This window comes from Micromesistius poutassou (assembly GCF_964030765.1).
Source record: "Micromesistius poutassou genome assembly, chromosome: 19".
In the NCBI taxonomy this organism is placed as follows: domain Eukaryota; kingdom Metazoa; phylum Chordata; class Actinopteri; order Gadiformes; family Gadidae; genus Micromesistius; species Micromesistius poutassou.
In genome coordinates, this window is record NC_140289.1 from 13,711,766 (window position 1) to 13,738,623 (window position 26,858).

The 26,858-nt window shown below is 45.2% G+C and overlaps 2 protein-coding genes across 4 annotated transcripts in view; one reads left to right on the forward strand and one right to left on the reverse strand.

The window, feature by feature from the left end:
- The window catches only part of LOC311363754 (uncharacterized protein), a 10,317-nt gene extending 1,875 nt beyond the window's left edge, over positions 1-8,442 (forward strand). Inside the window, exons 2-4 of the mRNA XM_084483721.1 lie at positions 2,244-2,312; positions 6,824-6,939; positions 7,966-8,442. Of these exons, the coding sequence (XP_084339847.1) occupies positions 2,244-2,312; positions 6,824-6,939; positions 7,966-8,404 (624 nt within the window). The 3' untranslated portion in view covers positions 8,405-8,442. The remainder of the gene's footprint in view (positions 1-2,243; positions 2,313-6,823; positions 6,940-7,965) is intronic.
- A 1,962-nt stretch (positions 8,443-10,404) lies between these two features.
- fbxo25 (F-box protein 25) lies at positions 10,405-26,391 on the reverse strand. Of its 3 annotated transcripts, none has more exons than XM_084483794.1 (10): positions 26,297-26,391; positions 25,313-25,451; positions 20,659-20,762; positions 20,309-20,358; positions 19,328-19,420; positions 16,407-16,500; positions 15,420-15,604; positions 13,667-13,849; positions 13,209-13,352; positions 10,405-11,358 (listed from the first exon to the last, which is right to left on the reverse strand). In XM_084483794.1, exons 2-10 carry the CDS (start codon positions 25,420-25,422, stop codon positions 11,269-11,271), a joined length of 1,053 nt encoding a protein of 350 aa, XP_084339920.1. In that variant the 5' UTR covers positions 25,423-25,451; positions 26,297-26,391; the 3' UTR covers positions 10,405-11,268. The 3 variants fall into 3 exon arrangements, with proteins under 3 accessions (XP_084339920.1, XP_084339919.1, XP_084339921.1); XM_084483793.1 differs by having other exon boundaries at positions 13,667-13,852; XM_084483795.1 differs by having other exon boundaries at positions 11,257-11,358; positions 13,168-13,352; positions 13,667-13,852.
- Positions 26,392-26,858: the final 467 nt, after the last annotated feature.

Here is a 26,858-nt window from a genome sequence, read left to right on the forward strand (position 1 = left end):
GGTACACAGACAAGCACCCAGACAGACAGACGGGTAGGCAGGTATACAGACAGACAGGCAGGCAGGCAGACTCATACAGAAAGGTAGGTAGGTATACAGACAGAGACAGCCAGGTAGGTATACAGACAGACAGACAGGTAGGTATACAGACAGAGACAGACAGACATGTAGGTATACAGACAGACAGATGGCCGTGAAGTTCAGCTGGTCCACCGTAGAAGAGCCAGAGCCTGTTCAGGTGTGTGTGTGTGTGTGTGTGTGTGTGTGTGTGTGTGTGTGTGCAGAGCGGCTCCATGTTAAACTCCAGCGGTCCTTCTCCGTGTCACTTCTGGTGTAACCTAAAGGAACCAGGTTAAAGGTTAAAGGAACCAGGTTAAAGGTTAAAGGAACCAGGTTAAAGGTTAAAGGAACCAGGTTAAAGGTTAAAGGAACCAGGTTAAAGGTTAATGGAACCAGGTTAAAGGTTAAAGGAACCAGGTTAAAGGTTAATGGAACCAGGTTAAAGGTTAAAGGAACCAGGTTAAAGGTTAAAGGAACCAGGTTAAAGGTTAAAGGTTAAAGGAACCAGGTTAAAGGATAAAGGAACCAGGTTAAAGGAACCAGGTTAAAGGTTAAAGGTTAAAGGAACCAGGTTAAAGGTTAAAGGAACCAGGTTAAAGGTTAAAGGTTAAAGGAACCAGGTTAAAGGTTAAAGGAACTAGGTTAAAGGTTAAAGGAACCAGGTTAAAGGTTAAAGGTTAAATGAACCAGGTTAAAGGTTAAAGGAACCAGGTTAAAGGTTAAAGGTTAAATGAACCAGGTTAAAGGTTAAATGAACCAGGTTAAAGGTTAAAGGTTAAATGAACTAGGTTAAAGGTGTTAAAGGAACCAGGTTAAAGGTTAAAGGTTAAATGAACCAGGTTAAAGGTTAAAGGTTAAATGAACCAGGTTAAAGGTTAAAGGTTAAATGAACCAGGTTAAAGGTTAAATGAACTAGGTTAAAGGTTAAAGGAACCAGGTTAAAGGTTAAAGGTTAAAGGAACCAGGTTAAAGGTTAAAGGTTAAAGGAACCAGGTTAAAGGTTAAAGGTTAAATGAACCAGGTTAAAGGTTAAAGGTACTAGGTTAAAGGTTAAAGGAACCAGGTTAAAGGTTAAAGGTTAAATGAACCAGGTTAAAGGTTAAAGGTACTAGGTTAAAGGTTAAAGGAACCAGGTTAAAGGTTAAAGGTACTAGGTTAAAGGTTAAAGGAACCAGGTTAAAGGTTAAATGAACCAGGTTAAAGGTTAAAGGTTAAATGAACCAGGTTAAAGGTTAAAGGTTGGATAGAGATCAGGAGGCTTCTCTTATAACCTCTGTTTAGAACAAACCCAGTTGTGTTGGCCTGTGATCCTTCATAGGCCGGCTGTGATTTGGTTTTATGTTGTATGTTGTTAACGCCCCCACAGAGGCACACACACACACACACACACACACACACACACACACACACACACACACACACACACACACACACACACTCCCCCACAAACACACACACATGTTTCTCCCAAACAGAGACACAAAGCAAAGACTAAGCAAAACTAGATATATCTGCTGAGGTGTGGAAGCTAAACTACCCCATGTGGTGAAACACCCAAAATACATTGTTCAGACATGTCTCTCTCTCTCTCTCTCTCTCTCTCTCTCTCTCTCTCTCTCTCTCTCTCTCTCTCTCTCTCTCTCTCTCTCTATTGTTCAGACACATCTCTCTCTCTATTGTCAACTGTTCAGGCTGTCCTATACCTTACACAGGGATTACCGGAGATTACAGGAGATATATATATATATATGTATGTATGTATGTATGTATGTATGTATGTATGTATGTGTGTATGTATGTGTGTATATATATATATATTTTTTTAATGGTGACAGTCTCTCTCTCTCTCTCTCTCTCTCTCTCTCTCTCTCTCTCTCTCTCTCTCTCTCTCTCTCTCTCTCTAAGTAACCTTGTGAAAACTGTTTATTGTACTGCTGTGGAAATAGTTTACACTCTGTATGACAGGAAGGTCTGCATCCACTCTACACATCCCGTGTGTGTGTGTGTGTGTGTGTGAGCTAAAGGCTCTATGTATTCTGGTCCTTCCAGTCAAATGTAAAATCCTTAATTACATTCACAACGTGTGCAAAACACAGGATCCCCCACAGAAGGCAACTGAAGATTTGACCAAGAGGCACTGGTTTCTCTAACTGTGTGTGTGTGTGTGTGTGTGTGTGTTTTAGGACAAAGACACAGAAGGAGTGGGCGAGGAGGAAGAGGAACGAGAGGAAGCTGCAAGTACTGGATCTAAGGTACACACACAAAGACACACAAACGTGGGCACACACGAGCATGTTCCTCATCCTCTACTGCTACACTCTCTACACAGTAACTGTATAAACACACACACTAATACATAGATAACTTTATTTATTCCTGGGGGGAAATTAGGTCATCGTAGCAGCGGTACAATACAATCAGAAATACAAAAATACAATCACGAGGTAAGGGCAAATATTGATATTAAAGGGCAAATATTGATATATATATATATCGAAATACTCTCCAACTAGACTGCCCCCAGGGTCTGGTGGCACACACAGGGCATACCACCGCAGCTATGATGTCTGCTAGAGCCAGCGTGACGTCAGTGGAGCCTGCACTGTTTATCTGGACGTCCCCCCAGCTCGGCCCTGAGAACCTCTCCTGTTTGTTGGTACTCCAGATTCTGTGTGTGTGTCTGTGTGTCTGTGTGTCTGTGTGTGTGTGTGTGTGTGTGTGTGTCTGTCTGTCTGTCTGTCTGTCTGTTTGTCTGTGTGTGTGTGTGTGTCTGCGCGCGTGTCTGCAAAAGAGCAGACAATTTGGTATTTAAAATGCTAATCACAGCTACCATGGTCATGAATACAATCCTACCCTCTTTGAATTCTGTCCGAATGTTCTGGGACAGAACGTGTGTAACCGTTAGTGTTTAGAGCAGATCTACAGAGCGTTTACAGAGCGTTGTTGGACAGAGCGTTGTTGTACAGAGCGTTGTTGTACAGAGCGTTGTTGTACAGAGCGTTTACAGAGCGTTGTTGTACAGAGCGTTGTTGTACAGAGCGTTGTTGTACAGAGCGTTGTTGTACAGAGCGTTGGCTACAGGCTGTTGGCTACAGGCTGTTGGCTACAGGCTGTTGGCTACAGGCTGTTGACTACAGGCTGTTGACTACAGGCTGTTGGCTACAGGCTGTTGGCTACAGGCTGTTGGCTACAGGCTGTGTCATCAGCCCTCCTCTAGTGTGTGAGGATAAGAGGCTGGGCTGAACCGGGAAGGAAGCTCAACATTCTTTGGAGGAGTTGGAAGAGAACAATCTCTGTGAAAGGAAAACAAAGTTGAAAATAGCGGCGGTGCACAAAGGCCACGGCGCTCTGTGAACTGAGCCCAGCTCACTGGTTGCACCGGCCTGGGGAGCTCAGCTTAGCCAAGAGGCTTTTATTAAGAATGATAATAATCAGATTATTCCAAAAATATGTATTTGTTACAAATTGAACCAGTCCAAAAAAAATGACACAGAAAAAAAAAAGCAGTAAGACAGGGAAAGGGGTCTTGGTGACGTGGAGCTCATGGTTATCACGGCAGACAGCTGTGGACAAGGACGGTGCAGTACTGAGAAGAACAAGCGCCTACCAACCCACCAGGTTCTCACACCCCTCACTGCACACGTCCGTCCACGGATCTCATTGACTTTGCATGGGACGCTCCCAAATGCATTGTGGGTCCGTCCGTCAAGTCGGGTCCGTCTCTTCCGCCGAAAGTTGAGAAAAGTTTAACTTTTCAGGCAGCGACGGATCCGTCAGCCAATCAGATCGCGTTATGCAAATATATGCAAGTGCACTGTCCAATGAAATCGCCTTTGTTATACAACCCGGGAAAACACATAGATACGTCCAAAAGCCCCCCGCCGTCGACGGGCGGAGGCAGTGTGCAGGAGGCCTCAGGGTCCGTCATTGAAGCACTGAAGCTCTCTATCCCCCGGACTGGACCCCCCCCAGGCTCCTCTGCTGGGGGACCGAGGGGGACTGGACCCCAGGCTCCTCTGCTGGGGGACCGAGGGGGACTGGACCCCAGGCTCCTCTGCTGGGGGACCGAGGGGGACTGGACCCAGGCTCCTCTGCTGGGGGACCGAGGGGGACTGGACCCAGGCTCCTCTGCTGGGGGACCGAGGGGGACTGGACCCCAGGCTCCTCTGCTGGGGGACCGAGGGGGACTGGACCCCAGGCTCCTCTGCTGGGGGACCGAGGGGGACTGGACCCCAGGCTCCTCTGCTGGGGGACGGAGGGGGACTGGACCTCCGTCTCTGTAGTGGTACAGTAGAATGCTGAGGTGTGGGCAGACGTGGATTAACACACAAGCGACCCTAGGCTACCCTAGGCTAGGGGCCCACGTCTGAAGGGGCCCTGGATTGACTATTTTAACTTTTTCTTTAAATAAAAAAAACGTGCCCCCCTATTGGCCCATAACAAGAAACATTATAAATTGAAGCAGCCGATTGGGTAGATGTGTGGGTCATGTGGCCAGTTCTCAAAGTCAGTTGTGTTGCTATGTCACGGCTGCTGGACACCATAGCGCCAAAATGGCGAAAAAGCCAAAAGTGTTTCCATTGGTCGATATAGTACTCCGACTATTTACTTTTATTTATTTGCCTGTAACCAACGCCAGCGGGGAGCGCTCTTTTTCAAAATTGCCGCTACAGACCAATCACCCGTCTCTGACCTGTCCATTGAAAGACCAGCCTCATGAAGGAGTTCTGTCAGAAAAACTTCTAAAGAGTAAGAATATGTATTTATGATTGTGCTGCTGTAGCATTATTGCTGTTATTATGTAGTTCTACTGTGCTTATTGTATTTGTATGGCTTTATTTTATACATTTCAGAGCAGTTTGATTTGTGTCTGGGTGTGTGTATGCAAGTGTGCCCAGAGTATATGCGTGTGAGCCATGTACTATTCCTAGAACGCTTTTACACATGGCCCTAAATTAAGCTTTTTCGGTTTATTGGTTTAAATTCTGTTATTTTGCGTGATCAGAAAGGGGACCTTAGTAGCCCAGGGGCCAATGACCACCTTAAGCCGCCACTGGGTGTGGTGCGTTCAAGTCTGAATGTGTCATTCAGACTTGAATGCACCTTTCACGTTTCATATGACTTGCATTGCTGTAACATGAGGAAAGTAACTTTATGAATACCTTTTATAGAGTAAGGAAATCTCTTATACTACTAGTTTTATAGGGGAAATAGGTTTACATTTTTTCAACACCAGCAATATTTGTATACTGACAAATTGTGAGTAACATATAAATAAAACAGTACATTTACAAATGATTGGGTGAGTATGTACTCACCTGCATGCAGCATTCACACGTCCATGAAAACATAGATACACGAGCATATGTCTGCCTTAACCACACTTTACAAATGCAAGCAGGTGCACACACACACACACACACACACACACACACACACACACACACACTATCCCTGTAGGCATCTCTGGTCTGCAAAGCCCTAACTAAGATATTGTGTTTGTTGTTGTTTATTTGTGTCACCTCGTTGTGCCGTTTAGAGTCCAGGAGGTTGTGGGTTGGAGACGAACGCTGTGACCCCAGAAGGTTCTCATTGTGTGCCTTCCTGTTTGATGGACAGAAAGCCTTTGGTCAACAACATGATGTTGTGATACACAACATGATGTCTTTGTTGTTGCTCCTCTGATGGTTTTAGAGGACCATCTGACACATAGGGTTAGCATTGTGTGTGTGTGTGTGTGTGTGTGTGTGTGTGTGTGTGTGTGTGTGTGTGTGTGTGTGTGTGTGTGTGTGTGTGTGTGTGTGAGAGAGAGAAAGAGAGAGAGCACGGTGATCTCTGACAGCTGGGGAAACAGAGCAGTAATTACTGTTGAAGGACTGGTGAGGTTCAAACCCTGCAATGAAGCAGCAGTAAAGAACGTTCTGGTAATCTGGAGGATACACAGACAGGGGGGGGACTCTGTGACCTTGAAAGCTTGACCTTGGCTCCGGCCTGGAGGCACGGAGCGTACCCAAACAGCCAAACAGTTGGTTTCATAATCGCTCAGGAAGAGGGAGGAATTCTGGCATGACAGGAGAATTTAGTGAAAGTGGAAGGGAATTACTGTGGAATGTAGCTCACTGCCAAGAGAGACGGAGACGTACCGGCAGGCTCTGCCCTTCAGCGTCCCACTGGCCTCGCACTGGGCCCTACCTCTGTGCCCCCCACCGGCCCTCAACACCACCAGACTGCAGCGCTCACAAGAAACCACTTGTGAATGAAGGACGTGCTTCAGGGGAGGAGAGGATGAAATGTGCCCGGGTGAACACAATGAGTGGACTTGACAAATATAGAAGATAAGAGAGATGTTTTGTCTGTAAGGTAGATTGGGCGTTGAACAAACAGTAACCTGTTTTAATCAACAGAGTGGGTATATTTGGTCTTGCTTAACAGCTAAACATAGATTAGAGCTTCTTGAATCCTGTTGCTTCATCTGAACTCTTCACACTCACATATTACATATACATATACTCACATTCCTATGCTTATGGGTCTGCCAAGCATGTTTCATTAGATAGAATCATATCTAAAACCAAAATGAATCCCATAAAGTGGTCATAAAACATAATGAGTTTAATATTGGTTCATAACAGGATATGTTTACTTAGTTCATTAAATCAGCCTTATTTATGGGGGGAAAGCTTATTGAAAAATATATTTTGAGAGAGAGAGAGAGCTTCATCATACTAATAATAAGATTATTCCATCTTTTTTTATCTACCAGGAAGAGAAGGTGAAGAAGACGAAGTCCAAGAAGGACAAGCGAGAGAAGAAGATGTTTTCCTTTAAGGACGACGAGCATTTCCTCTTAACGGGGGTCCAACTGACCGACCCACCAGGGTAAGTTAAGACGACCAGCATTTCCTCTTAACAGGGTCCAACTGACTGACCTAGAGGGTAGGATAATGTTCAGTGACAGCAAATAACTAACAGTGATATGAATGTCTGTTAAGCAATACGGAATATTGGCAGCTTTTTCTCAAAACAAACACTTTCCGTGAGTTTATCAATAATGGCGGCATTCACAGTGTTGAATTCTTATTTTAAAACGTCCTTCACTGTTCAAGGGCTTGGTGTTAGGGTTCACATTTTGAGAGGCAAACAAAAGCGACCCACCACTTAGGTACCTTCACATGGAGGATAAAGTGTGTATTTATTTCCACTCCCTCCTTACGGACATTCCTAACGCTGGAGGTTCCTGCTGTGTATGTAAAGGAAAAGCATGATTAATCATTCTGTACAATCGGACCAACAATGGTTCTCTTTGTGGGGATTATCTACTTCCCCTGAGCATGGGGCAGCTAAGCTACACCAAGCTAAGCTAACACACCCATTCCTGACCATCTACTTTTGGATTATTTTATTTATCCCTACTTGAGATATGAGTACCCACAACTACACTTACACAACTCAATTATTTTGGATTTTTTTTTATAAAAGCACCTGCTGTCAGTTATGATGGTAGGTCTTATTTTAATGCCCACCCCTGCTGGCTGTGATTGGACAAAGTCCAAGTCTCGGTCTCTCAGATATCGTGACCTTTAGCGTAACCCCAATAAAGCCCTTACAAAACCATGTGCCTGAACCCATTTGGGACTCACTTCTCTTTCTTACTTCCTCACTAATAACGTAGCTGTATAACATATGAACCCATTTACTTTAAACTTTAACACAACAATCTTTTTTCCTAGTTTCCTTATTTCATTTGACTTTCAATTCTTTATTCTTTGTCTTTTGTTTGTCGTAAAGGTATTATGGTTTCTGGTACCTGGGTCCACCACCATCTGTTGACCGCTTCCTCCCCCTAGTGGTCAGTTTAGTAGTTACTGTTATCTTAATATTGTCAATATTTGTTTGTTTTGCAAGGTCTCACAAGATAATGAAGGAGGAGGAGGAGGAGGAGGAGGAGGAGAGGGAGAAGGAGAAGAAGCCAGAGAAGAGCTGCTTCTGGGAGAGCATCACCATGACGATGCGACAGGTCACACCCACCAAGAAGCTGGAGAAGATGGAGGGCTGGGAGCCGCCTCAGCTCCGTGACGCCAACCACACCGCCCCCGTGCTCCCGGAGGCCCTGAGCCAGACCAGGGACTCGCCTGGATCCTTACCCCGTTCCCTGGAGATCCCGCTGGGCCTGCCTTCCTGGAGGGGGCTGGGTCTGGAGGAGGACGCGTCGCGCTACGCCAGCCTGTCCGACCCCACCGAGGCCTCGGCCGCCCGCTGGACGGCGCTGGCCAAGGTGAGGCTGGCCCGCATCAGGAGGGGGCGGGGGGGCGTGGCGGAGAACTCATGGAAGGGTTTCAAATAGAAAGAGACGCTGCCACCCCCCCCTCCTCTGACCCGTCAACCCCCACTCCCACCCCCACCCCCCCCCCAACCAAAAGGCTTAAGATTCACAACGCCGTCCGACTCGGAGCAGTGCTGGCATTGCGCTGTCCAGCTCCCCGCTGACACAAAGGACCATGAAGACCCCCCCTGGTGCGGACCAGGAGATGGACACGCTGAAGTTAAGCAAACATGTTACAAATGGCAGGAGCCGTTTTGCCAATTTAAACTCTTTCTAGAGGAGGGAAATTGTGTAAAAGTCTAACTTGACTGTACCGGTTAAACTGTGATGGTTTAGGGAACACCTTTATACTACACAGCAGTGGCTCCCAACTAACTTCAAATACTGTAGCCTTAAATATATAATATATAATATAATATATCTGAAGTGAGCCCTAATATGTGAAACGTGAACGGCTTTTCTCTGAATGTCAGGAAGCAACGCACTGAAAGAGGGTCGGCACAAGGAATTTAAATCTATATATTAAATCTATATGAAATCTATATATTAAATATATATTTAATCTATATTAAATATATATATTAAATCTATTGCCACGAAGGATTGCAGAATGGGCTTCAGGTAAATGGATTATTAACCATCTTTTAGTGTTGCAAACAACCTTCCAACGTTAACACTAGGATTTTTACACGAAAAACCGAATCCCATGAATGGCTTTTCTACTTGAGATTATGATTATATTATTATATTATTATTATAGATTATTATATTGGTATTAGAAGTCTTCCCCCTGGTAACCAAAGCCGGACCCCTGGTTGGGAATCACTGCTGGATAGGATTTATTTTATATTGAATATTTAAAGCTGATTGAGAATGCTACTGTAGAATTTATATTAAAACAGGATTTTCTATGCAATTCAAATCTACGATCAAAGAATGTTAAGTCCAACCTCTTCAAAGCTCTTGGGCTTTTTTTTCTGCTATGTGCAAATGTACACTTGTTGTTGTCACTGGATTCTAAGCAGCATACGTGTGTCTCTGTACAGATAGAAGGGGTCAGGGTTCATAGTGGCTGTGAGGTAAAGGTTATCATGTTAGCTGCTGCTTTTACTCCTAATCACCTGAAGACCTGTCGATTGCTGAATGCTATTTAACCACTCCAACATAAATCAACAGTAAGTTGATTCTGGATTGAGACCATGATTGGTCATAAAAGCTGTAAAGCTGATTGTGCCTACTGCATAGCTACACATCAAATGATGGCTGATTTGTTTTTTTTAACTCATCTCAGTATCTGCTTTTCATTTGGCTCTATAGAAGCAGCAAATGTGATTGACTGCTACATAGTGAGCGTATCCCAATGTTGTTTATGTGTGAGATATTGAAGATATCAGAAGATATCATTGTTCTATATGCATCACTTTTTTATAACTCATCCAATGTAAGATGATGATTTAAGAAAATTGTTGATTTGAAAAGTTGATGGTTAACACATCTATTTTGAAATGTGCCTTTCATCCTCTGCTTCATCTTCCTCTTCTTCTGCTTTGAATCAACATGACTGAATCTGAATGTGTTTGGCCCAAGTGTGCACAGACGCTCTACTGCCATTGTTACTGTATCTGAAATAAAAAAGAAAGGCCAAGCGTGATCGGAGTTCTCCTGTGGTTCCATTCTTCTCCTCAGCTTCCGCTCTGAGTTGTGATTACAGAACCTGCCACCTCTCAGGTGGCAGGTGCAAGTGCATTTTGGCCCAAACAATTACCATTCTGCTAAGCCTTCATCACGAAGATGTTTTACTATTTAGTCATTTAACGGATGCTTTTATCCCAAGTGACTTCCAAGCATCTGTTTTAGATCCATGTCATAGAGGAGCAGATAGGGGCTGGACCTCAAGCACCTCAGAGATAATGGGGCTGAACCTTTCACCTGCGACTTAAATAATATAAGAAAAGTAAAGAATGCAACACTGTATTTTAGAGTCTTTGTTGAAAAACAACTGTTTAATAAAGGTTACAGTACCCACATGTTAGGAAGTTTAAAGTAAGAAAATGCCACTGGTGGGTGAACTACTCCACCCATTGTATCAGCTGAGATAAACCTTTACAATGTTCATTCACTGTTCCCTAAAAACAGAAAAGGAGAAACATCTTCCATCCCTTATGAAAGCTGACAAGTCCCAATCCAACTGAAAACCATTGACACCCAGATGATACCCAATGTATCCTCTCTTCTTTACATTGATTTCAGCCCAGAACAACAAACACACACATGTAATAATATGTATTACTATAGAATAGAGCTTCTGCCCCTTAACCATGTAAACTGGTTAGTACCAACGTGAGTAGTGGATGATAAAAAGAGATTACAAAAGTCGAGAAAAGATAACAAATTCATTCCCATAAATACTATTTTACAATTTGACCTTGAGATCTCTGCAAAAAGCTTGCATGATTAAAAATTGTTTTGCAAACATACACGTCAAGTAGGATTCTTGTCTTTTTTGTGTATGATGTAAATATCTTTGTAACAGGAATGCACACAAGAAAATGTAGGTAAACAGACATAACTGCATAGGACATCCACTTATTTCCTTCAATCCAGACACACAGACATAACAAGAGCCAGAATTCCTTCTCACTCCTACTCCTCTAATAATTACCAATAATTGTACACAAATACACTTTTTTGTACACAAATACACATTGTAAAAATCGCAAATATAAATTATTATACATTTTTCCACCTAAAACAAAAGCATTGAGTGGACAGAGAGACGGCCTCAGACATGGTCCTTGTTTCAGCACTTTGTATTGAGACATCACACAGACACACCTCCGGGGCCCCCAGAAGGTAAACGGGCCCTCAGAGCGCCGCACAGGGGCTTAGAACTTGAAGAGGTCGATGAAATGCTGCGGGGAGACGGGCACCAGGGCGCGGTCCGGGTCCACGGCGGTGCACGGGTGGCAGCAGTCCTGGAACACACAGACAGCGTGAACACACAGACAGCGTGAACACACAGACAGCGTGAACACACAGACAGCGTGAACACACAGACAGCGTGAGCACACAGACAGCGTGAACACACAGACACACAGACAGCGTGAACACACAGACAGCGTGAGCACACAGACAGCGTGAACACACAGACAGCGTGAACACACAGACAGCGTGAACACACAGACAGCGTGAGCACACAGACAGCGTGAACACGCAGACAGCGTGAACACGCAGACAGCATGAACACACAGACAGCGTGAACACACAGACAGCGTGAACACACAGACAGCGTGAGCACACAGACAGCGTGAACACACAGACAGCGTGTCACGTAGCAGGCCGAAGACCTGGGGCCGTCCCAGTCACTGGGCCCCGGGGCCGCATTGAGAAGTGAACTAGCTAGTCCAGCTACGTCAACCATGGTGACCTCATAGCAGCCGACACAGTGTAGCCTGCTAATAAATCCATGAAAAAGAAGAACGCCACAATGAACAAAGAGCAACAATGGAGGACGTCCAAGAAGGACGGCAAACAGCATTTCAAAGAAAATGATTCCAAGGGAACGGGAACAGTGAGAGAGACTAGAACGAGATATATGGTATGATATAACGGTCATTCAGAGTACATGGGTTTACAGCAGCACCACCACCACCCATCATACCGCCAGGATTTAGGAGTGCAATATAACAAGACCATTTGGAGTCTAATCATCTTGTGGTAAGGACTGGAGAGTAGAACCATGTCAAAATAAACTCATCCATCCATCATTCACACTACTGCTGTTGTTGATCCGTGATGTTATGGAACGGTTCACAGATGACCCCGGAGCTCTAGAGCAGGGATTAGCTTCCTTTGCACAGGGCTCTTAGCCACCATGGGCCAATAAGCACTGATACGTGTCATTTGTCCGTTTTATCACCGTAAACACCTAAGCACCGCTTCAAACGTTTAACTAATGTGTTCACATTAGTCACAGACCCTAGGATGTGTGAGAGTAGAAACTGAATATCAGTGTTTTATGTGTAGTTGATCTATATTTTGGAATAAAAGTAAATCCAATTAAAGCTTCAACATCACTTTAGCTCCACTCTTGTGTGGTTTCATAGTTTTGTCACTAAAACGTTGATGTCATCATTACGCAAATTAAAGAAAAGCATAGCCTGGAAAGAGCATGGAGAGCCCAGCATTAAAGAGGCTGTATTATGGGGCGTTCCAACGAGCAGATCACAGAGCTGGTAGGACCAGAACACTGGTTATGGGTCTGTAGACATATAGACATAGACGCTGCACTGACTGCTGTGACACCTCAGCGTCTTGTTGTTCTCTCTATAAAAGTGCTTTGGTACTTTGGGGTTTACTGGTTAACAAAGATAACTCATAACTCACACTGCCCCACGTGGTGGCGTCCTGCTGCCACCGCCTCGACAAACCGCCAAGGCCGACTGAATGACGCGGCGGTCACAGGTTAGTGGTGCTGGTGCTCGTTGAGCAGTGGTTATGTCCTTCATGTGAAACAGCCGTCTCTCTGGACTGCTCAACGCCTGACGGCACCACGAGAAATGATCCAGTGTCCTACGGTGAGGCTTCTTTGAGAGGGTCCCTTAGCACCGTGCTGGAGGTTGTGTTACCTCCAGAAGAGGATGGGTTGTGTTACCTCCAGAAGAGGATGGGTTGTGTTACCTCCAGAAGAGGATGGGTTGTGTTACCTCCAGTAGAGGATGGGTTGTGTTACCTCCAGTAGAGGATGGGTTGTGTTACCTCCAGTAGAGGATGGGTTGTGTTACCTCCAGTAGAGGATGCTGCACTAGCACTGAGGTTGCGGTACCTTCCAGAAGAGGATGCTGCAGTGCTGGCAGAAGTGCAGTGTGTCTCCGTAGTGCTCCCTCTGGGGGTTGTGCTTCTGCAGGCTGAAGTAAAGGCCCTTCCAGTCCACGCTGCCGCTCTCAGTCAGCCCCGTGTTCATGGAGAACTGTGGACAGAGAGAGGGCCGGTGGGGAGGAGTCACGTGCTGATGCCCTCTAGTGGTCGGTACAAGTATTCATTTTCAGTCTTTCTATTTTTTTTGGAACAGAAGATTTCTTTGTGTTGATGAAATGTCTAGCCTGGCAGTGTGACAAGCCGCCTGTCCATGAATCTTCTTTGATACTATTTGTCTTGTTTGTAAAGGGATGTGAACGCCTGGAAATAAGCTTCTTAAAGTCACTCTTCATTTCATGGTGTTTAACGTTAAGTTACAGTAGACATGCTTCACCAAATGGAGTTGATCAGACGGCTTCCTCTCACCTGTCTCTCTGAGAAGTGAAAGAGGCAAAGCTTCCTCCACAGGTTGCGGCTCTCACTGAGCGTCTGCAGCGTTGGAACGGCCTGGCCCAGGTTGATGATGTCGGAGGCGTCGGAGAATTTGTAGAGGATGGTGTTGTGTGTGTCCAGCGGCAGGTCGCAGAACTTGGTGCCGTTGGACATTTGCTGCTTGGATGAGGATCACAGCAGCGGGATCAGACTGAGCTGTGGGCTGGAGCCCGTTAAGACCGGTAGTTCACACGCAACACAAAGTCAAGAACGACTTCCCACCAGCGCCAGTCTCCACGTCCAGCCTCTAGTTAATAATAGTTAATAGTTCATTCTGGTAATGTCTCGTGTACGCTGGACTACAGAAGCACGGATTTGTAACTAAAAGTCATGGCCACTCAAGCACTGGAGGAGAAGGAATAGCTCAACATAACAACAAAAACAAGCAGTGGAGCATTCCTTCACACAGACCCATGCACTGTGTTTCCTACACTTGGGTTGCACACTTGCAAACGAGGCCCAGAGAATGCTAACTTATAAGCTATACATTTAAAGATCCCATGGCATGCTACTTTATGGATGCTTATATTTAGCTGTTAGTGGGCCCCTAATACAGTATTTGAAGATGTTTAAGAAATTCAGCCTTGGTGCAGAGTTACAGCCACTACGAGCCAGTCCCACAATGAGCTCTCCACAAACGTGTCGTTTTTAGAGGCGGGTCAAGGTGGAGGGTGGGGGTGTGGCCCTGAGCAGCTTGCGGCCACGGTACCATGCGCTAGTGTTTACAGTGGAACACTGAACACTCCGGGTGCTCCGGCGGGAGTCCTGGAGCTCTATATCTAAATAATATAGTATTATATTTAGATATCTATATAAATATATTATCATGGTCAAAAGCTGTTTGCGCCTCTGGATGATATTATGAATCTCAAACGACTGCGTCGGGTTCTCAGACGCCTCTGGTTCTTCCACTTCCACGTCAATATTAAGTACAGACTGAACCGCGAAATGGAGGAGAAGGGGATTGTTGCCCGGGGTTGTCTCCCGCCGGAGCCCCGCTGCCGTGGCAGCGGGGCCCTTGTCGTGCTTGTCAACTCCATGTCGTGGTTCCCAATTCCTTCTCAACCATGGCCGAGATAACCCCCACTACGAGTCTCGTTGTGGAAATACCAGAGACCTCAGAGAACCCGACGCAGTCTAGTCTTTTCACCAAATGGGAGCTTTATGCAAGCTTGCGTTATTGTGTTGCGTGTTATGCTCCATAACACCAACAGCAGAACGGTTATCCAAAATACAAAGAACACTTGTGTTACAGTGTGTGTATTCACACACACACATGTGGCGCTCGCACGGTCCTAGTTCATTGTCTCATTGGCGGGCCAAATTCTCTGGGCGGGCCAAGCAGAGAAAGGGGAGGTAACCTGCCTCCATATGATGACATATGGGGCCGGATACCAAATCGGAGCGTTTGAGCCTTCATTTTTTCAAAGGCGGAGCAGGATACCTACTGCTCGTTTTACACCTAACGCCATTTCTAGCTACTGGGGGACCATAGGCAGGCTAGGGGAACTCATGTTAATGTTAGAAAACCAAAGTGACAATTTCATGCCATGGGACCTTTAATGGTAGATATTTTGTCACTTATATCACTTTTAATATCACTTGAGGGGCCTAATGTTGACACTGTTAAGAAGGTGTGTCCTCCAGTCCCCAGAGACCTTCCAGATGTGTGCCGGCCTGGCTCTACCTTGGGGATGTGCAGGTTGTTGAGCTGCAGCTGCCAGTGGTGGATGGTGTCCAGCCGGAGCAGCCACACGTTGATGCTGCCCACCAGCACGCACTTGCCCACCCCCTTGGTGAGGGCGTGCACGGTGGCGCTCAGGTCCCGCAGCAGCTCCTTGATCAGCCGCGGGTTGCAGTGCTCCTCCAGGACTGTCGCACAACACACAAAAGACACGCAACACACAAAAGACACACAACACACAAAAGACACGCAATGAGCAACAAAACACTGAGTCAAACCTGTGGCAGCAGAGGTCCCCCTGGCTGCAGCGCAGCGTGCAGAGTGCAGCCCTGACAGAGCACTGCAGAGGTCAACATAGGCATGGGCGATTCGCGAACGATTCGGTCAGAACGAACGAATCCCGAAGGTGAACGACGAGAACTGATTCCCCAAAAGAAGAGAACTGATTCCTTTTTTTTTTTTACATAAAACAAAAATATGGTCGCGTAAATAAAAGATACAAACAAACAGAGCTTCGTCTCCCCTCGACTTCATATTGATTGAGTCTAAAACGTTCTCAAACGCCACGTGTAATGCTCGAGCGGCGTTGTAGGCTAGTGCTACAGAAATTAGCTGTTTTCCCGAGCACCGTCACCGTCTGAGACCTTCTGGTGGTTTTAAAGGCTCCGTTTGCGGGCGTACCTCATATTTAAAAGCAAAGCGGTGAGGCCAGACACCTGAGATGCCCTGCCAAATGACGTAACTGACCATATGACTTAACAAACTGAACGAACTGAATGAACGAACTGAATGAACGAATCAAACGAACGATTTGTGATAGCGAAGGGAACTGAAAGAACTGATTCCTGGAAAATAATAATTTTGCCCATGCCAAGAGCTCAACACTGTGCCTGCTGCCCACTGGCCCACAGAAAGCAGAGAACTATGATGACAAGAGAGGGAAGAGCAGCCTGGGAAGCATTACCAAACACCACTCACTCACTCACTCACCCTTGCATACGATCTTATCCAGGATGTTGAAGTAGTTTTTCTGGGCTCCGCCACTCAGAGAGGTCAGTTGGGACTTTGCGATGAGCTGGAACAGCTGTAGTGTCAGAAAGCCGCACCAATCATCAATCAATGTAATGCTGCAGCCATAAACGATGACTCAATAGGGCTTGTTCATCAGAATGAATCATGGGCTTTCTCAGGGATGGATGATGACCTAGGTTAAGGATGATAACCTAGGTCAGGGACCTAGGTTAAGGATGATAACCTAGGTCAGGGACCTAGGTTAAGGATGATAACCTTGGTCAGGGACCTAGGTTAAGGATGATAACCTAGGTCAGTGACCTAGGTTAAGGTCACCCTTTCCCTACACAGGGAGTGGGTCCTCAGTGTTGCCTGCCGTGTTTCTAGAGGAGCCCAGAGCGGACGCTCCAGAGGTCACAGCTTTTGAATTCAATAAAAAGAATTGGGCAGAAGTTGTAGGTAGGAGGGGGTGTTGTCGCCATGGCTACGACCTGTTTGTGATGTTTTAATACCGTGGTTCTGTAGGAGCGTTATCAGGTTGTAGATCAGGGGTGGAGAACCTGGAGGGCCGCACTTTTTTTAGGCCTATAAAAATAACTCACTCACCACATAACGTTTTCTCTCTCTCAATTTGGTCTGGTGAAAGCTGCTGGGCACCCAAACTAGGCTTAAGTGCATTTATTTTGTCCTTGTGTAACTGCCCCTGGGATTCACTTAGCCTAGCATGTTTAGTACTGTAATGACGTTCCAGGTTGGTCTTTATCATTACAGCGAGCGATTCTCCACACACAAGGCAAACTGGCCTGCCCTTTACTTCAACAAAGCAGTAATCATCAGTCCATTTTTCCATTTTTCTTGGAAAACACGACATTCATTAATAACCTTTCGTTTCTTGGCGGATGCCGTGCTAGCCGTCAATGGTTAGATTTATTAATGACACTGTGACTTGTTCAGGCTACCCCAACGTGACCCTCAACATTCAAACAAAAAGGAAATTAACCCTTTTCTCCTTAATTCATTTTGTTCAAAAGTCTTCACTTGTGCTTGTTTAACTATATTGTAGGCTAGGCTATATGCGTTGTTAACATTGTATTGAATAAAAGAAATCCGGCCCTTGGCTCCGCGGGCTGGATGAAAGGCTGTGGCCTACGTCCTCACCCTGGTCTAGATGAAAGGCTGTGGCCTACGTCCTCACCCTGGTCTAGATGAAAGGCTGTGGCCTACGTCCTCACCCTGGTCTAGATGAAAGGCTGTGGCCTACGTCCTCACCCTGGTCTAGATGAAAGGCTGTGGCCTACGTCCTCACCCTGGTCTAGATGAAAGGCTGTGGCCTACGTCCTCACCCTGGTCTAGATGAAAGGCTGTGGCCTACGTCCTCACCCTGGTCTAGATGAAAGGCTGTGGCCTACGTCCTCACCCTGGTCTAGATGAAAGGCTGTGGCCTACGTCCTCACCCTGGTCTAGATGAAAGGCTGTGGCCTACGTCCTCACCCTGGTCTAGATGAAAGGCTGTGGCCTACGTCCTCACCCTGGTCTAGATGAAAGGCTGTGGCCTACGTCCTCACCCTGGTCTAGATGAAAGGCTGTGGCCTACGTCCTCACCCTGGTCTAGATGAAAGGCTGTGGCCTACGTCCTCACCCTGGTCTAGATGAAAGGCTGTGGCCTACGTCCTCACCCTGGTCTAGATGAAAGGCTGTGGCCTACGTCCTCACCCTGGTCTAGATGAAAGGCTGTGGCCTACGTCCTCACCCTGGTCTAGATGAAAGGCTGTGGCCTACGTCCTCACCCTGGTCTAGATGAAAGGCTGTGGCCTACGTCCTCACCCTGGTCTAGATGAAAGGCTGTGGCCTACGTCCTCACCCTGGTCTAGATGAAAGGCTGTGGCCTACGTCCTCACCCTGGTCTAGATGAAAGGCTGTGGCCTACGTCCTCACCCTGGTCTAGATGAAAGGCTGTGGCCTACGTCCTCACCCTGGTCTAGATGAAAGGCTGTGGCCTACGTCCTCACCCTGGTCTAGATGAAAGGCTGTGGCCTACGTCCTCACCCTGGTCTAGATGAAAGGCTGTGGCCTACGTCCTCACCCTGGTCTAGATGAAAGGCTGTGGCCTACGTCCTCACCCTGGTCTAGATGAAAGGCTGTGGCCTACGTCCTCACCCTGGTCTAGATGAAAGGCTGTGGCCTACGTCCTCACCCTGGTCTAGATGAACGCGCCTCACAGCGCGGTGCTACACTACAAGGGTCCCAACACCTTAACCCTCTCTGGGACCATCGACATCAGCCGCTGGCCAGACGGAGCTCCACACAGCAACTCACCCCCTCTCTCACAAAGCTTACCCCTCGCAGAACAGAACCAATGGTCACGTACTGCAGACCAGTACAGGACCCCTCACACAACACAGACCAGTACAGGACCCCTCACACAACACAGACCAGTACAGGACCCCTCACACAACACAGACCAGTACAGGACCCCTCACACAACACAGACCAGTACAGGACCCCTCACACAATACAGACCAGTACAGGACCCCTCACACAACACAGACCAGTACAGGACCCCTCACACAACACAGACCAGTACAGGACGCCTCACACAATACAGACCAGTACAGGACGCCTCACACAACACAGACCAGTACAGGACACCGTAGTCGTTGGAAAGGGAGGGGTGAGGGGGGTGTATTCAGTTGGTTGCTGCAACCTCACCGCTAGTTGCTACTAATTATACAAACTGGAGCTTTAATGACTAAACAATGAGCAAAGCCTTAGTGCCTACATAATGACGTCCCACTGCTCCTATGGTGCCCAGGTGGCCATGGGACAACGTAGACAACGCCCAGAACCTGGAGGCCTCACCAAACACCAGACCTCCAGATGGGACGATTCACTTTGCTTACTTTGGCTACATAGTTGAATCTCCTCAGGTCCTGGATGGCGCTGGAGAAGTCCAGGCGGTTGAAGGCCTCTCCCAGCGTGCAGTAGCCGTGGCGCTGTGGGGACAGAGGCGTCAGCGTCCACACAGCGTCCAACACGCAGCCTTCTGAGGGGCCCGGCTCCCACGCATTGCACACCTTAGATGTTACTTTGTCGTACTTTGGTACTTTTATTTGTCGGATTATCACCTCCTTTGAATTTTTGTAGACAGTAATTACAAAAATTCAATACCCAATCAATGAAAGCCAAAGTCAGAGCCAACCCTTCCATTGATAATCTCTCCATGTTCAGTGACACACTGTAGGCTACTACTGTAGGCTACTACTGTAGGCTACTCAATGGGGTGTTTTCCATTGATAATCACGTTTTTCTTCCTTTAGTTCTCAGAAAGTAGCGTGTGGATCCAGGGGGTAAGAAAGGTGGTGATCTAATCAAAAGGGATGCTTAGCCTGCAGTTATTTACATAATGGAACATGGATTGAAAGCCCATATGGCCTCGGCTACATAGTGCAGTGAATGACCAGTGGCGACAGACACAAAGATCAACCATGAATGGGTGGCTCTGACTTTGGATGTTGCTGATTGGGTGAATAGGGTTCATCACTTCAAGAGGAGTTGATTTTTTATCAAATGCCTAATAACACATTATTTAACTTAATATCTAATAACACATTATTTATTTATTTATTATTTATAACACAATATTTAACTTAGCAAGTAGAGCAGTGGGACAACCCTGTAACATCGCTTTAAACCAATACACGTCTACAATGAGGCATAGTTGTGAACCTTTTGGCCTTCCATCGAATGCATTCACACACACACACACACACACACACACACACACACACACACACACACACACACACACACACACATTACGGCATGTGCAATGGATCTCATCCAGAGCACACTGACTCTGACGTAGAGTCCCTGACACGCACCTCCTTGGTGCTCTCCCTCTGCACGTAGATCCACTTGTCGCTGAAGTCACCTGGGCCCAGAAGAGACAGTCAACAGCTGGTGAGCTTTCCTTTAGGCTGATGTTATCCTTTACTATTCATAGTGAAACATGAACATTACACAGTACATCCTGTACACACATACAGTAAAACCACACAGTATAGAATTACTAATTAGTAAACTACAAGTAGCTTGACTTTGTGCTTGAGTATGTTACCCTCTGACTTTACCGTCCATACCAACCACGGAACAATCCCCAACACATGTTTGTACAGATGGCTCAAAGCGCAGATGTGTGGACACATCCATTGCCCGTTACGCCTTCACTCACATTGGGATTTGGTGTTGTGATTGCAGATGTCCTTCAGTGTCTTCTGATTGGCTGGCTCACTCACCGTTGCCACAAACAGCTTCTCCCCGCTCACATCACAGAGTCTGTTTCCACACCATTGGGAGACACAATTACACAAGAGTGGGTTGCAATCCAAATGCCTCTAGGCCAGGGGAGACAGCCCATAAATACCAAGAGGTTTCAAAGCAGGTCAGAAAGTGCTCAACTAGACATTTATTTAGAGCTTATTGTTCAGAATTCCTCATAAAGAGGTGAATTGTTGAACAGTTAGTTTTATTTTCACGTAGATGGAGCAGACACCAACTGCAACAGGTTGTAGTGGCATTGAAGCCGTGTGGGTTAAGTGACCCCACCACCACGTGAGCTGGGTGTCTGGGAGGAAGGGGGAGCGAGAAAACTCCAATATTCAGAATTTGGACTGCAGTACACATAGCAAAAGCTCCATGTCAGTGTAACATATTAAACCTTTAAGCTTATGACAATATGGTAGGGTTATGGTTTGTTACAAACTGCAAATGTCTTGTGTTGGATATAACCCCTCCCTGAGATGGATATCCCGCCTAGAGCAACGCTATCGTGCCATATTAAATAAAATCTAACTCATTAAAATGCAATGAAATGCATTCACAAACAGTTTCAGTAATGCAAGAGCCACACAAGGCAGACCTGGACGCTGCCTGTTTGGGGGGTATAGTCGGGAAGGGAGATGAAGTCAGTGAGGGTCCAATCAGGAGGGGCGACTGTATTCAGAGGCATTCACTAACGAGCGTCGATGGATCAAAGGGGGACTGACCCTCTGGTCTTAATGGGACTCCCATGTCTCCCATTGATCACCTGACTGATCACACCAACCCACCGACACCATGGACAGAAATACCAATTATCTATTACGCATGCAATGCATAGTAGTGCCCATTAAGGGGCTACAGTATGTGAGGCCCCTATTGTGTTTGTTAGTGTTTGTGTGATTAAACCGCCAGAAACACTCCTCAGCCAAAACCACTTTTTATACCATTTGGGAGACTAACGATTACCAAGGAATGAAATGTACACTGATTGTCCCAATGGTGGCACTATAGCAATGGTCTGAAATTGCTACATTTAAACAAGCATAACTCTTGACCACTTTGACCTACAGTCATGAAGAAGCCTTTGCGGACATAAGGTTCTCCTCATGATAAACAACTTTGCCTCAAGATCCTATGTCTTCAGTCTGGATCGATATTCTGTTATTTTGAATTTTGCAAAAAACCACAAGGATCCTAGTTTGTTTGACTTGGCTAAAAATCCTGTGGGTTAATATCTTCCGCCTTACAAGAAGTCTGTACACTAAAATAAAGCCCCCAGGAGCCCATCAGCATGGAAATGGGTGTGGCTTAAAATGTGGATAGACTTAAATGCTTAAATGGATTAAGAATACTAAATTAGTTAGGACAAAATTCTGAATAAGACAGAATAAAACATTCAGGGTAAGGTATCAAAATGGCCGTGTGCCTAAAACGGACATCGTTTCTAGATGGGATGTTTGATTTGAGCGGGACAAACTTTGGGACTGTTGGGGTTGAAGGTTCTGACTGCTCAAGGAACATGAAGTCAATTGACAAAACAACATGGCCAGAGGCCCAAAGGTTTTCAATCAAATTCATATGGCCAAAAGGAGAGGTTTACTTAAAGTGTAATTCCGGCGAAAATTGAACCCAGGGTCTTTTTCTGCATGAAAACAGATAAAATAAACACTTTATTTTGTTGATCAACGAGTATAGAGCTTGCCCAGAGCAACACTAACAGCCCAAATGGCTTACAGTGCATTGGCTAGGGCAGTGCGCGGAACGCTTCCAAATCTGCAAATCTTCCAAATATTGCTCAAAATAGCACCAAACCTCTGTAGCATGACTAGGATCCCTACACATAAAACAAAGCAATAACAACTTAGTTAGTCCACACAAGTCGATTACCGAATACACCGGAGTTCAGTTCAAGGAGGAACGTTTTGGAATTTATAATTCCATGGAAATGCATGTTAAGCAAGGGATAATGTATAGAACGCCGGTCATTATCGGGAAATAAGCCCAGACAGGGCGAACCGGACACCGACGTGAAGCGGAGGTGTCTTGCTTCGCCCTAAAGGGGCTTATTTTAGATAATGACCGGCGACGTTCTATACATTATTACACGCTTATTACACGGTTACTTGCCAAAACTAAAAAATAACTTCACACGGTGTGTCTTTTTACAATTACCCTTTGTAGTGTTGATCAGAAGAGAAATAGTCCGCCAAAGACGTCACTTAGCAACTGAATCCGCTGGGGTTGATAAGTTACCAGACTACTCGCGGAGTGATACGAAAGAGGTGAATCACTCCACTTTCCCTGACAGCGGTCATTATTTGCTTAGCAACGCTCATTATTGAAAAATAATTCACCACCAGAAGTTGGGAAGGCCCATGCAAGTGAACGAAGCGTTCCACAGCATTGAGAAGAGCCGTGTAATAAACTCCAATAATTGTTCTTACAATTTGTTTATATCAACTTGTTTATTTCATTTATTCCAAGCTCTCGACAGCTTAACAATCCAGCATCGCCACAATGGCTGGAAACAACTCACTGAACTCTCCCACGTAAATGGCTACCATAAATAATATAAGAGAGGCCCCAACAAATTTTACTTTCAAAATATTTTGTCTAAATGCCAATTTGGAAGTGTTCCACACACTAACAGAGCCAATGCTCTGTATACTCGTTGATCAACGAAAGAAAGTGTCTGGAAGGCTTATTTTATCTGTTTTTATGCCTAAAAGACCCTGGGTTAAACTTTCGCCTGAATTGCACTTTAATGATCACAAAATCATTCAGAATTATTTTAGGGTATGTGCAAGTTTTTGGTTTAACACAAACAGAAATGCTACTTATGTCTTAAATGTAATATTCATAATTTCTCTCCAAAAAAAACACTTTGTAAATGAGAACTTTGAAACTTCCCCTTAAAAAATATACACAAAATGGTCAAATAGAAAATAATGTCCAGATATGAATCCAGCTGTTCTGCAATTTCTATTAAAAAAAGAATAATAAAATAAAATAAAAAAAATGTATTTAATAGTTTCAACTCGATTATATTCGTTTGGTGATCGTTTCACTCTGAAATCGAAATCGCAATCAAAATTTGATTAATCACCCAGCCCTAGGAGAGATGGGAGTGAACTAGGTTATAATCCAGCCTAGTTCACTGAGACACCACGTTGGGGATCAGATTGGTGGACTGGGGGCTGGGTTGGACCGGCCAGGCTGGCTTTGCGTGTCAGATTGGGTCTAGTACAGTAACATGGATGGGATGAATGAGAACCACTGTAATCCCTGTGTCTTTATCCACACTGAAGCACTTGCATGTATACACAGACACACAAACAAAAGCATGCCCACAAAGATAGATAAAGGAGAGAGAGACAGAAAATAGAGAGCAGGAAAGAGAGAGAAGGAAAGAGTGAGGGAGGGAGAAACCCAAAACGAAATGAAAAACTCAAGAAGAGAATGTGTCGTTGAAAGTTTCAGGTTCGGAATGCAATGGCATAAGACTTAATGTGGGTTTAACCTTGAGAGGATAGCAGATACACCATTTTAAGAACAATAAAATAAAAGTGATCTTTGAGATTGGCACTTTGAAATAATGCTGGTATACATGACTAGATTACAGTTAACTAGGCTTCATAAAAAGTACAAGCAGGAAGAGTACTCTGTGGTCCACGGTTAACCTACTGTTCCTCATCACGCCACATGACCATCCGGACTCAGTCCTGCATAAAGAGACACATTAGTGTGTGACAACATCTGTGGAATACTCCTGTTGTTCTCCATTGTTCAATCAATCACTTGTTACTTTAATCACTGAAACCTAACGACAACTTGGATATGGAGCTGCTCGTTTAAAAAGTGTGGCAGTAAATATGTGTGCTTCCTATTGTAGCAGAGAGTCCGCACTAGTAACCATCACCAGTGTGGTCCAGAGAGGAGCCACTGCCATGTGAGCCTCGTGACCCCGCTGCTCCGACCGGGAAGCTGTTTGGACCGCAGCCCAATCATGATGTCACGCGTAGATGACGTTACACACCATTGGCATTGTGCGTCTCTTTATGCAGGAGATGGAGTGGTGGTGACCGTTGACTATAGCCTCCCTGTGAACCTGGTACAGAGTTTATTTTTTGATACACTGACGAGTTTATTTTACCCTGCTGTCTCGCATGTGACGGATCATTTAAACTCATTCCTATACTTAACCCTTAGCTGTAACCATAGCCTCTCTTGAATATTCTCATTAGCGTTTGGGTTCTGTGCCATGCGGGTGATCCACTTCTGCATTAAGGCAGCTGATGCATTTCTTGGGATAACAACCTAGTTAAATAAAAGCAATTCTATTAGCAAGAAAAAGTATTAATTATATTAACAATGATGGTTACCTTGTGTGTTTACTAAAATAAACATGTCTTATTCTGAAGTGATGGCCTCCCCCCACCACAATCCACTCAAAACATACATTTAGCTTCCTACAAAGAACCTTTGGAAAAGGTAGGGAATGGGTCACGAGTTCAAGATATAAAATAAAGCATCAACATGTGAGAGATGGGAGGAAGCGTTCTTACACATCCATCTCGTTGGGGTGGTCTCCAAACACCACGGCCCTCTGCCAGCCGCCCTCCACCTTCCTCCAGCTCCACCCGGGCGACCGCCAGTCCTGACCCAGGAAAGGCATCTTCTGGAGGGCGACGGTGGGAGGAGAGCCTGGGAGGAGGGAGGAACAATGAACCAATGGCTTTAGCCTCATCTAAAAGTGACACGCTGGATTTGTAATCGCAGCTGTATGAACTATCAATGATTTGATCTAATGTTGCAATGGCTGGATTTTGTGAAGATGTTGTGTAGATGTTGTGAGGATGATGTTGTGTAGATGTTGTGAGGATGATGTTGTGTAGATGTTGTGAGGATGATGTTGTGAGGATGATGTTGTGTAGATGTTGTTAGGATGATGTTGTGTAGATGTTGTGTAGATGATTTTGTGTAGATGTTGTGAGGATGATGTTGTGTAGATGTTGTTAGGATGATGTTGTGTAGATGTTGTTAGGATGATGTTGTGTAGATGTTGTTAGGATGATGTTGTGTAGATGTTGTTAGGATGATGTTGTGTAGATGTTGTGAGGATGATGTTGTGTAGATGTTGTGAGGATGATGTTGTGAGGATGATGTTGTGTAGATGTTGTTAGGATGATGTTGTGTAGATGTTGTGAGGATGATGTTGTGTAGATGTTGTTAGGATGATGTTGTGTAGATGTTGTTAGGATGATGTTGTGTAGATGTTGTTACATTCGGGTGTACACATATTGACACATACTGGCGCATTGTTACATTCGTCTCCAAAGTTTGCCATATTGGAGACAAACAATTGTATTTCTCTACATATTTGTGCAGAAGCCTACATCGTTTAGAGTTGACATAACCTATGGCAATATAACTGCATTTCTACATTGCTCAACTGCATTGTCATTTATTTTGATATAAATCATCTAACTGATGAGATTATGTTAAATATACTGACGTGAATGAAGGAATACCCTAGATTTAAAACATACCTTGATTTGGCGGGTTGACCTTTGCGTTGTTTCGATTATTTCTCTTTTCCGAGGAAATCTTGACGGAAGTAAACACTGAAGAGCACACAGACTGACGGCGGAGTGTGGACCCGCCCACTACTCCTCTGTCATTGGACAAAGCTCATCCTGTTGCTATCCAAATCCCACGCCACGGATTGGCCGGCTTGCTTATCAATCGTTATTTTTTTTATCCTCTTTGTTTGGTGAGGCATTTCCACACACGTGACTGGCTGAGCTCTGCGCACATGTTGGTATGTTGTTATTTTGACCGTAGACTAGTGTCACACAAAGTGACCGTCGTTTTTGTAAGTAAATGGAACTCATGCAAGTCACAATGCAAGTTTTTCTTTTAGAGAATATGTCACTTATAGCATTTAGTTATATTGATAACGTTATTGAATCAGATTGATCAGCATTGACATCTACACACACACACACACACACACACACACACACACACACACACACACACACACACACACACACACACACACACACACACACATACATACATTTTAATATTTATTTTTGAAATGTAACT

Bases quoted from the DNA above. Each gene is read 5' to 3' on its own strand.
- fbxo25 (XM_084483793.1), bottom strand. From the start codon at position 25,422: ATGCCTTTCCTGGGTCAGGACTGGCGGTCGCCCGGGTGGAGCTGGAGG. The intron at 20,359-20,658 runs GTGAGTGAAGGC...TTCTGGGCCCAG, and splicing joins TCACAACACCAAATCCCAAT to GTGACTTCAGCGACAAGTGG. The intron at 16,501-19,327 runs GTAAGCAAAGTG...CTGACACTACAG, and splicing joins GATTCAACTATGTAGCCAAA to CTGTTCCAGCTCATCGCAAA.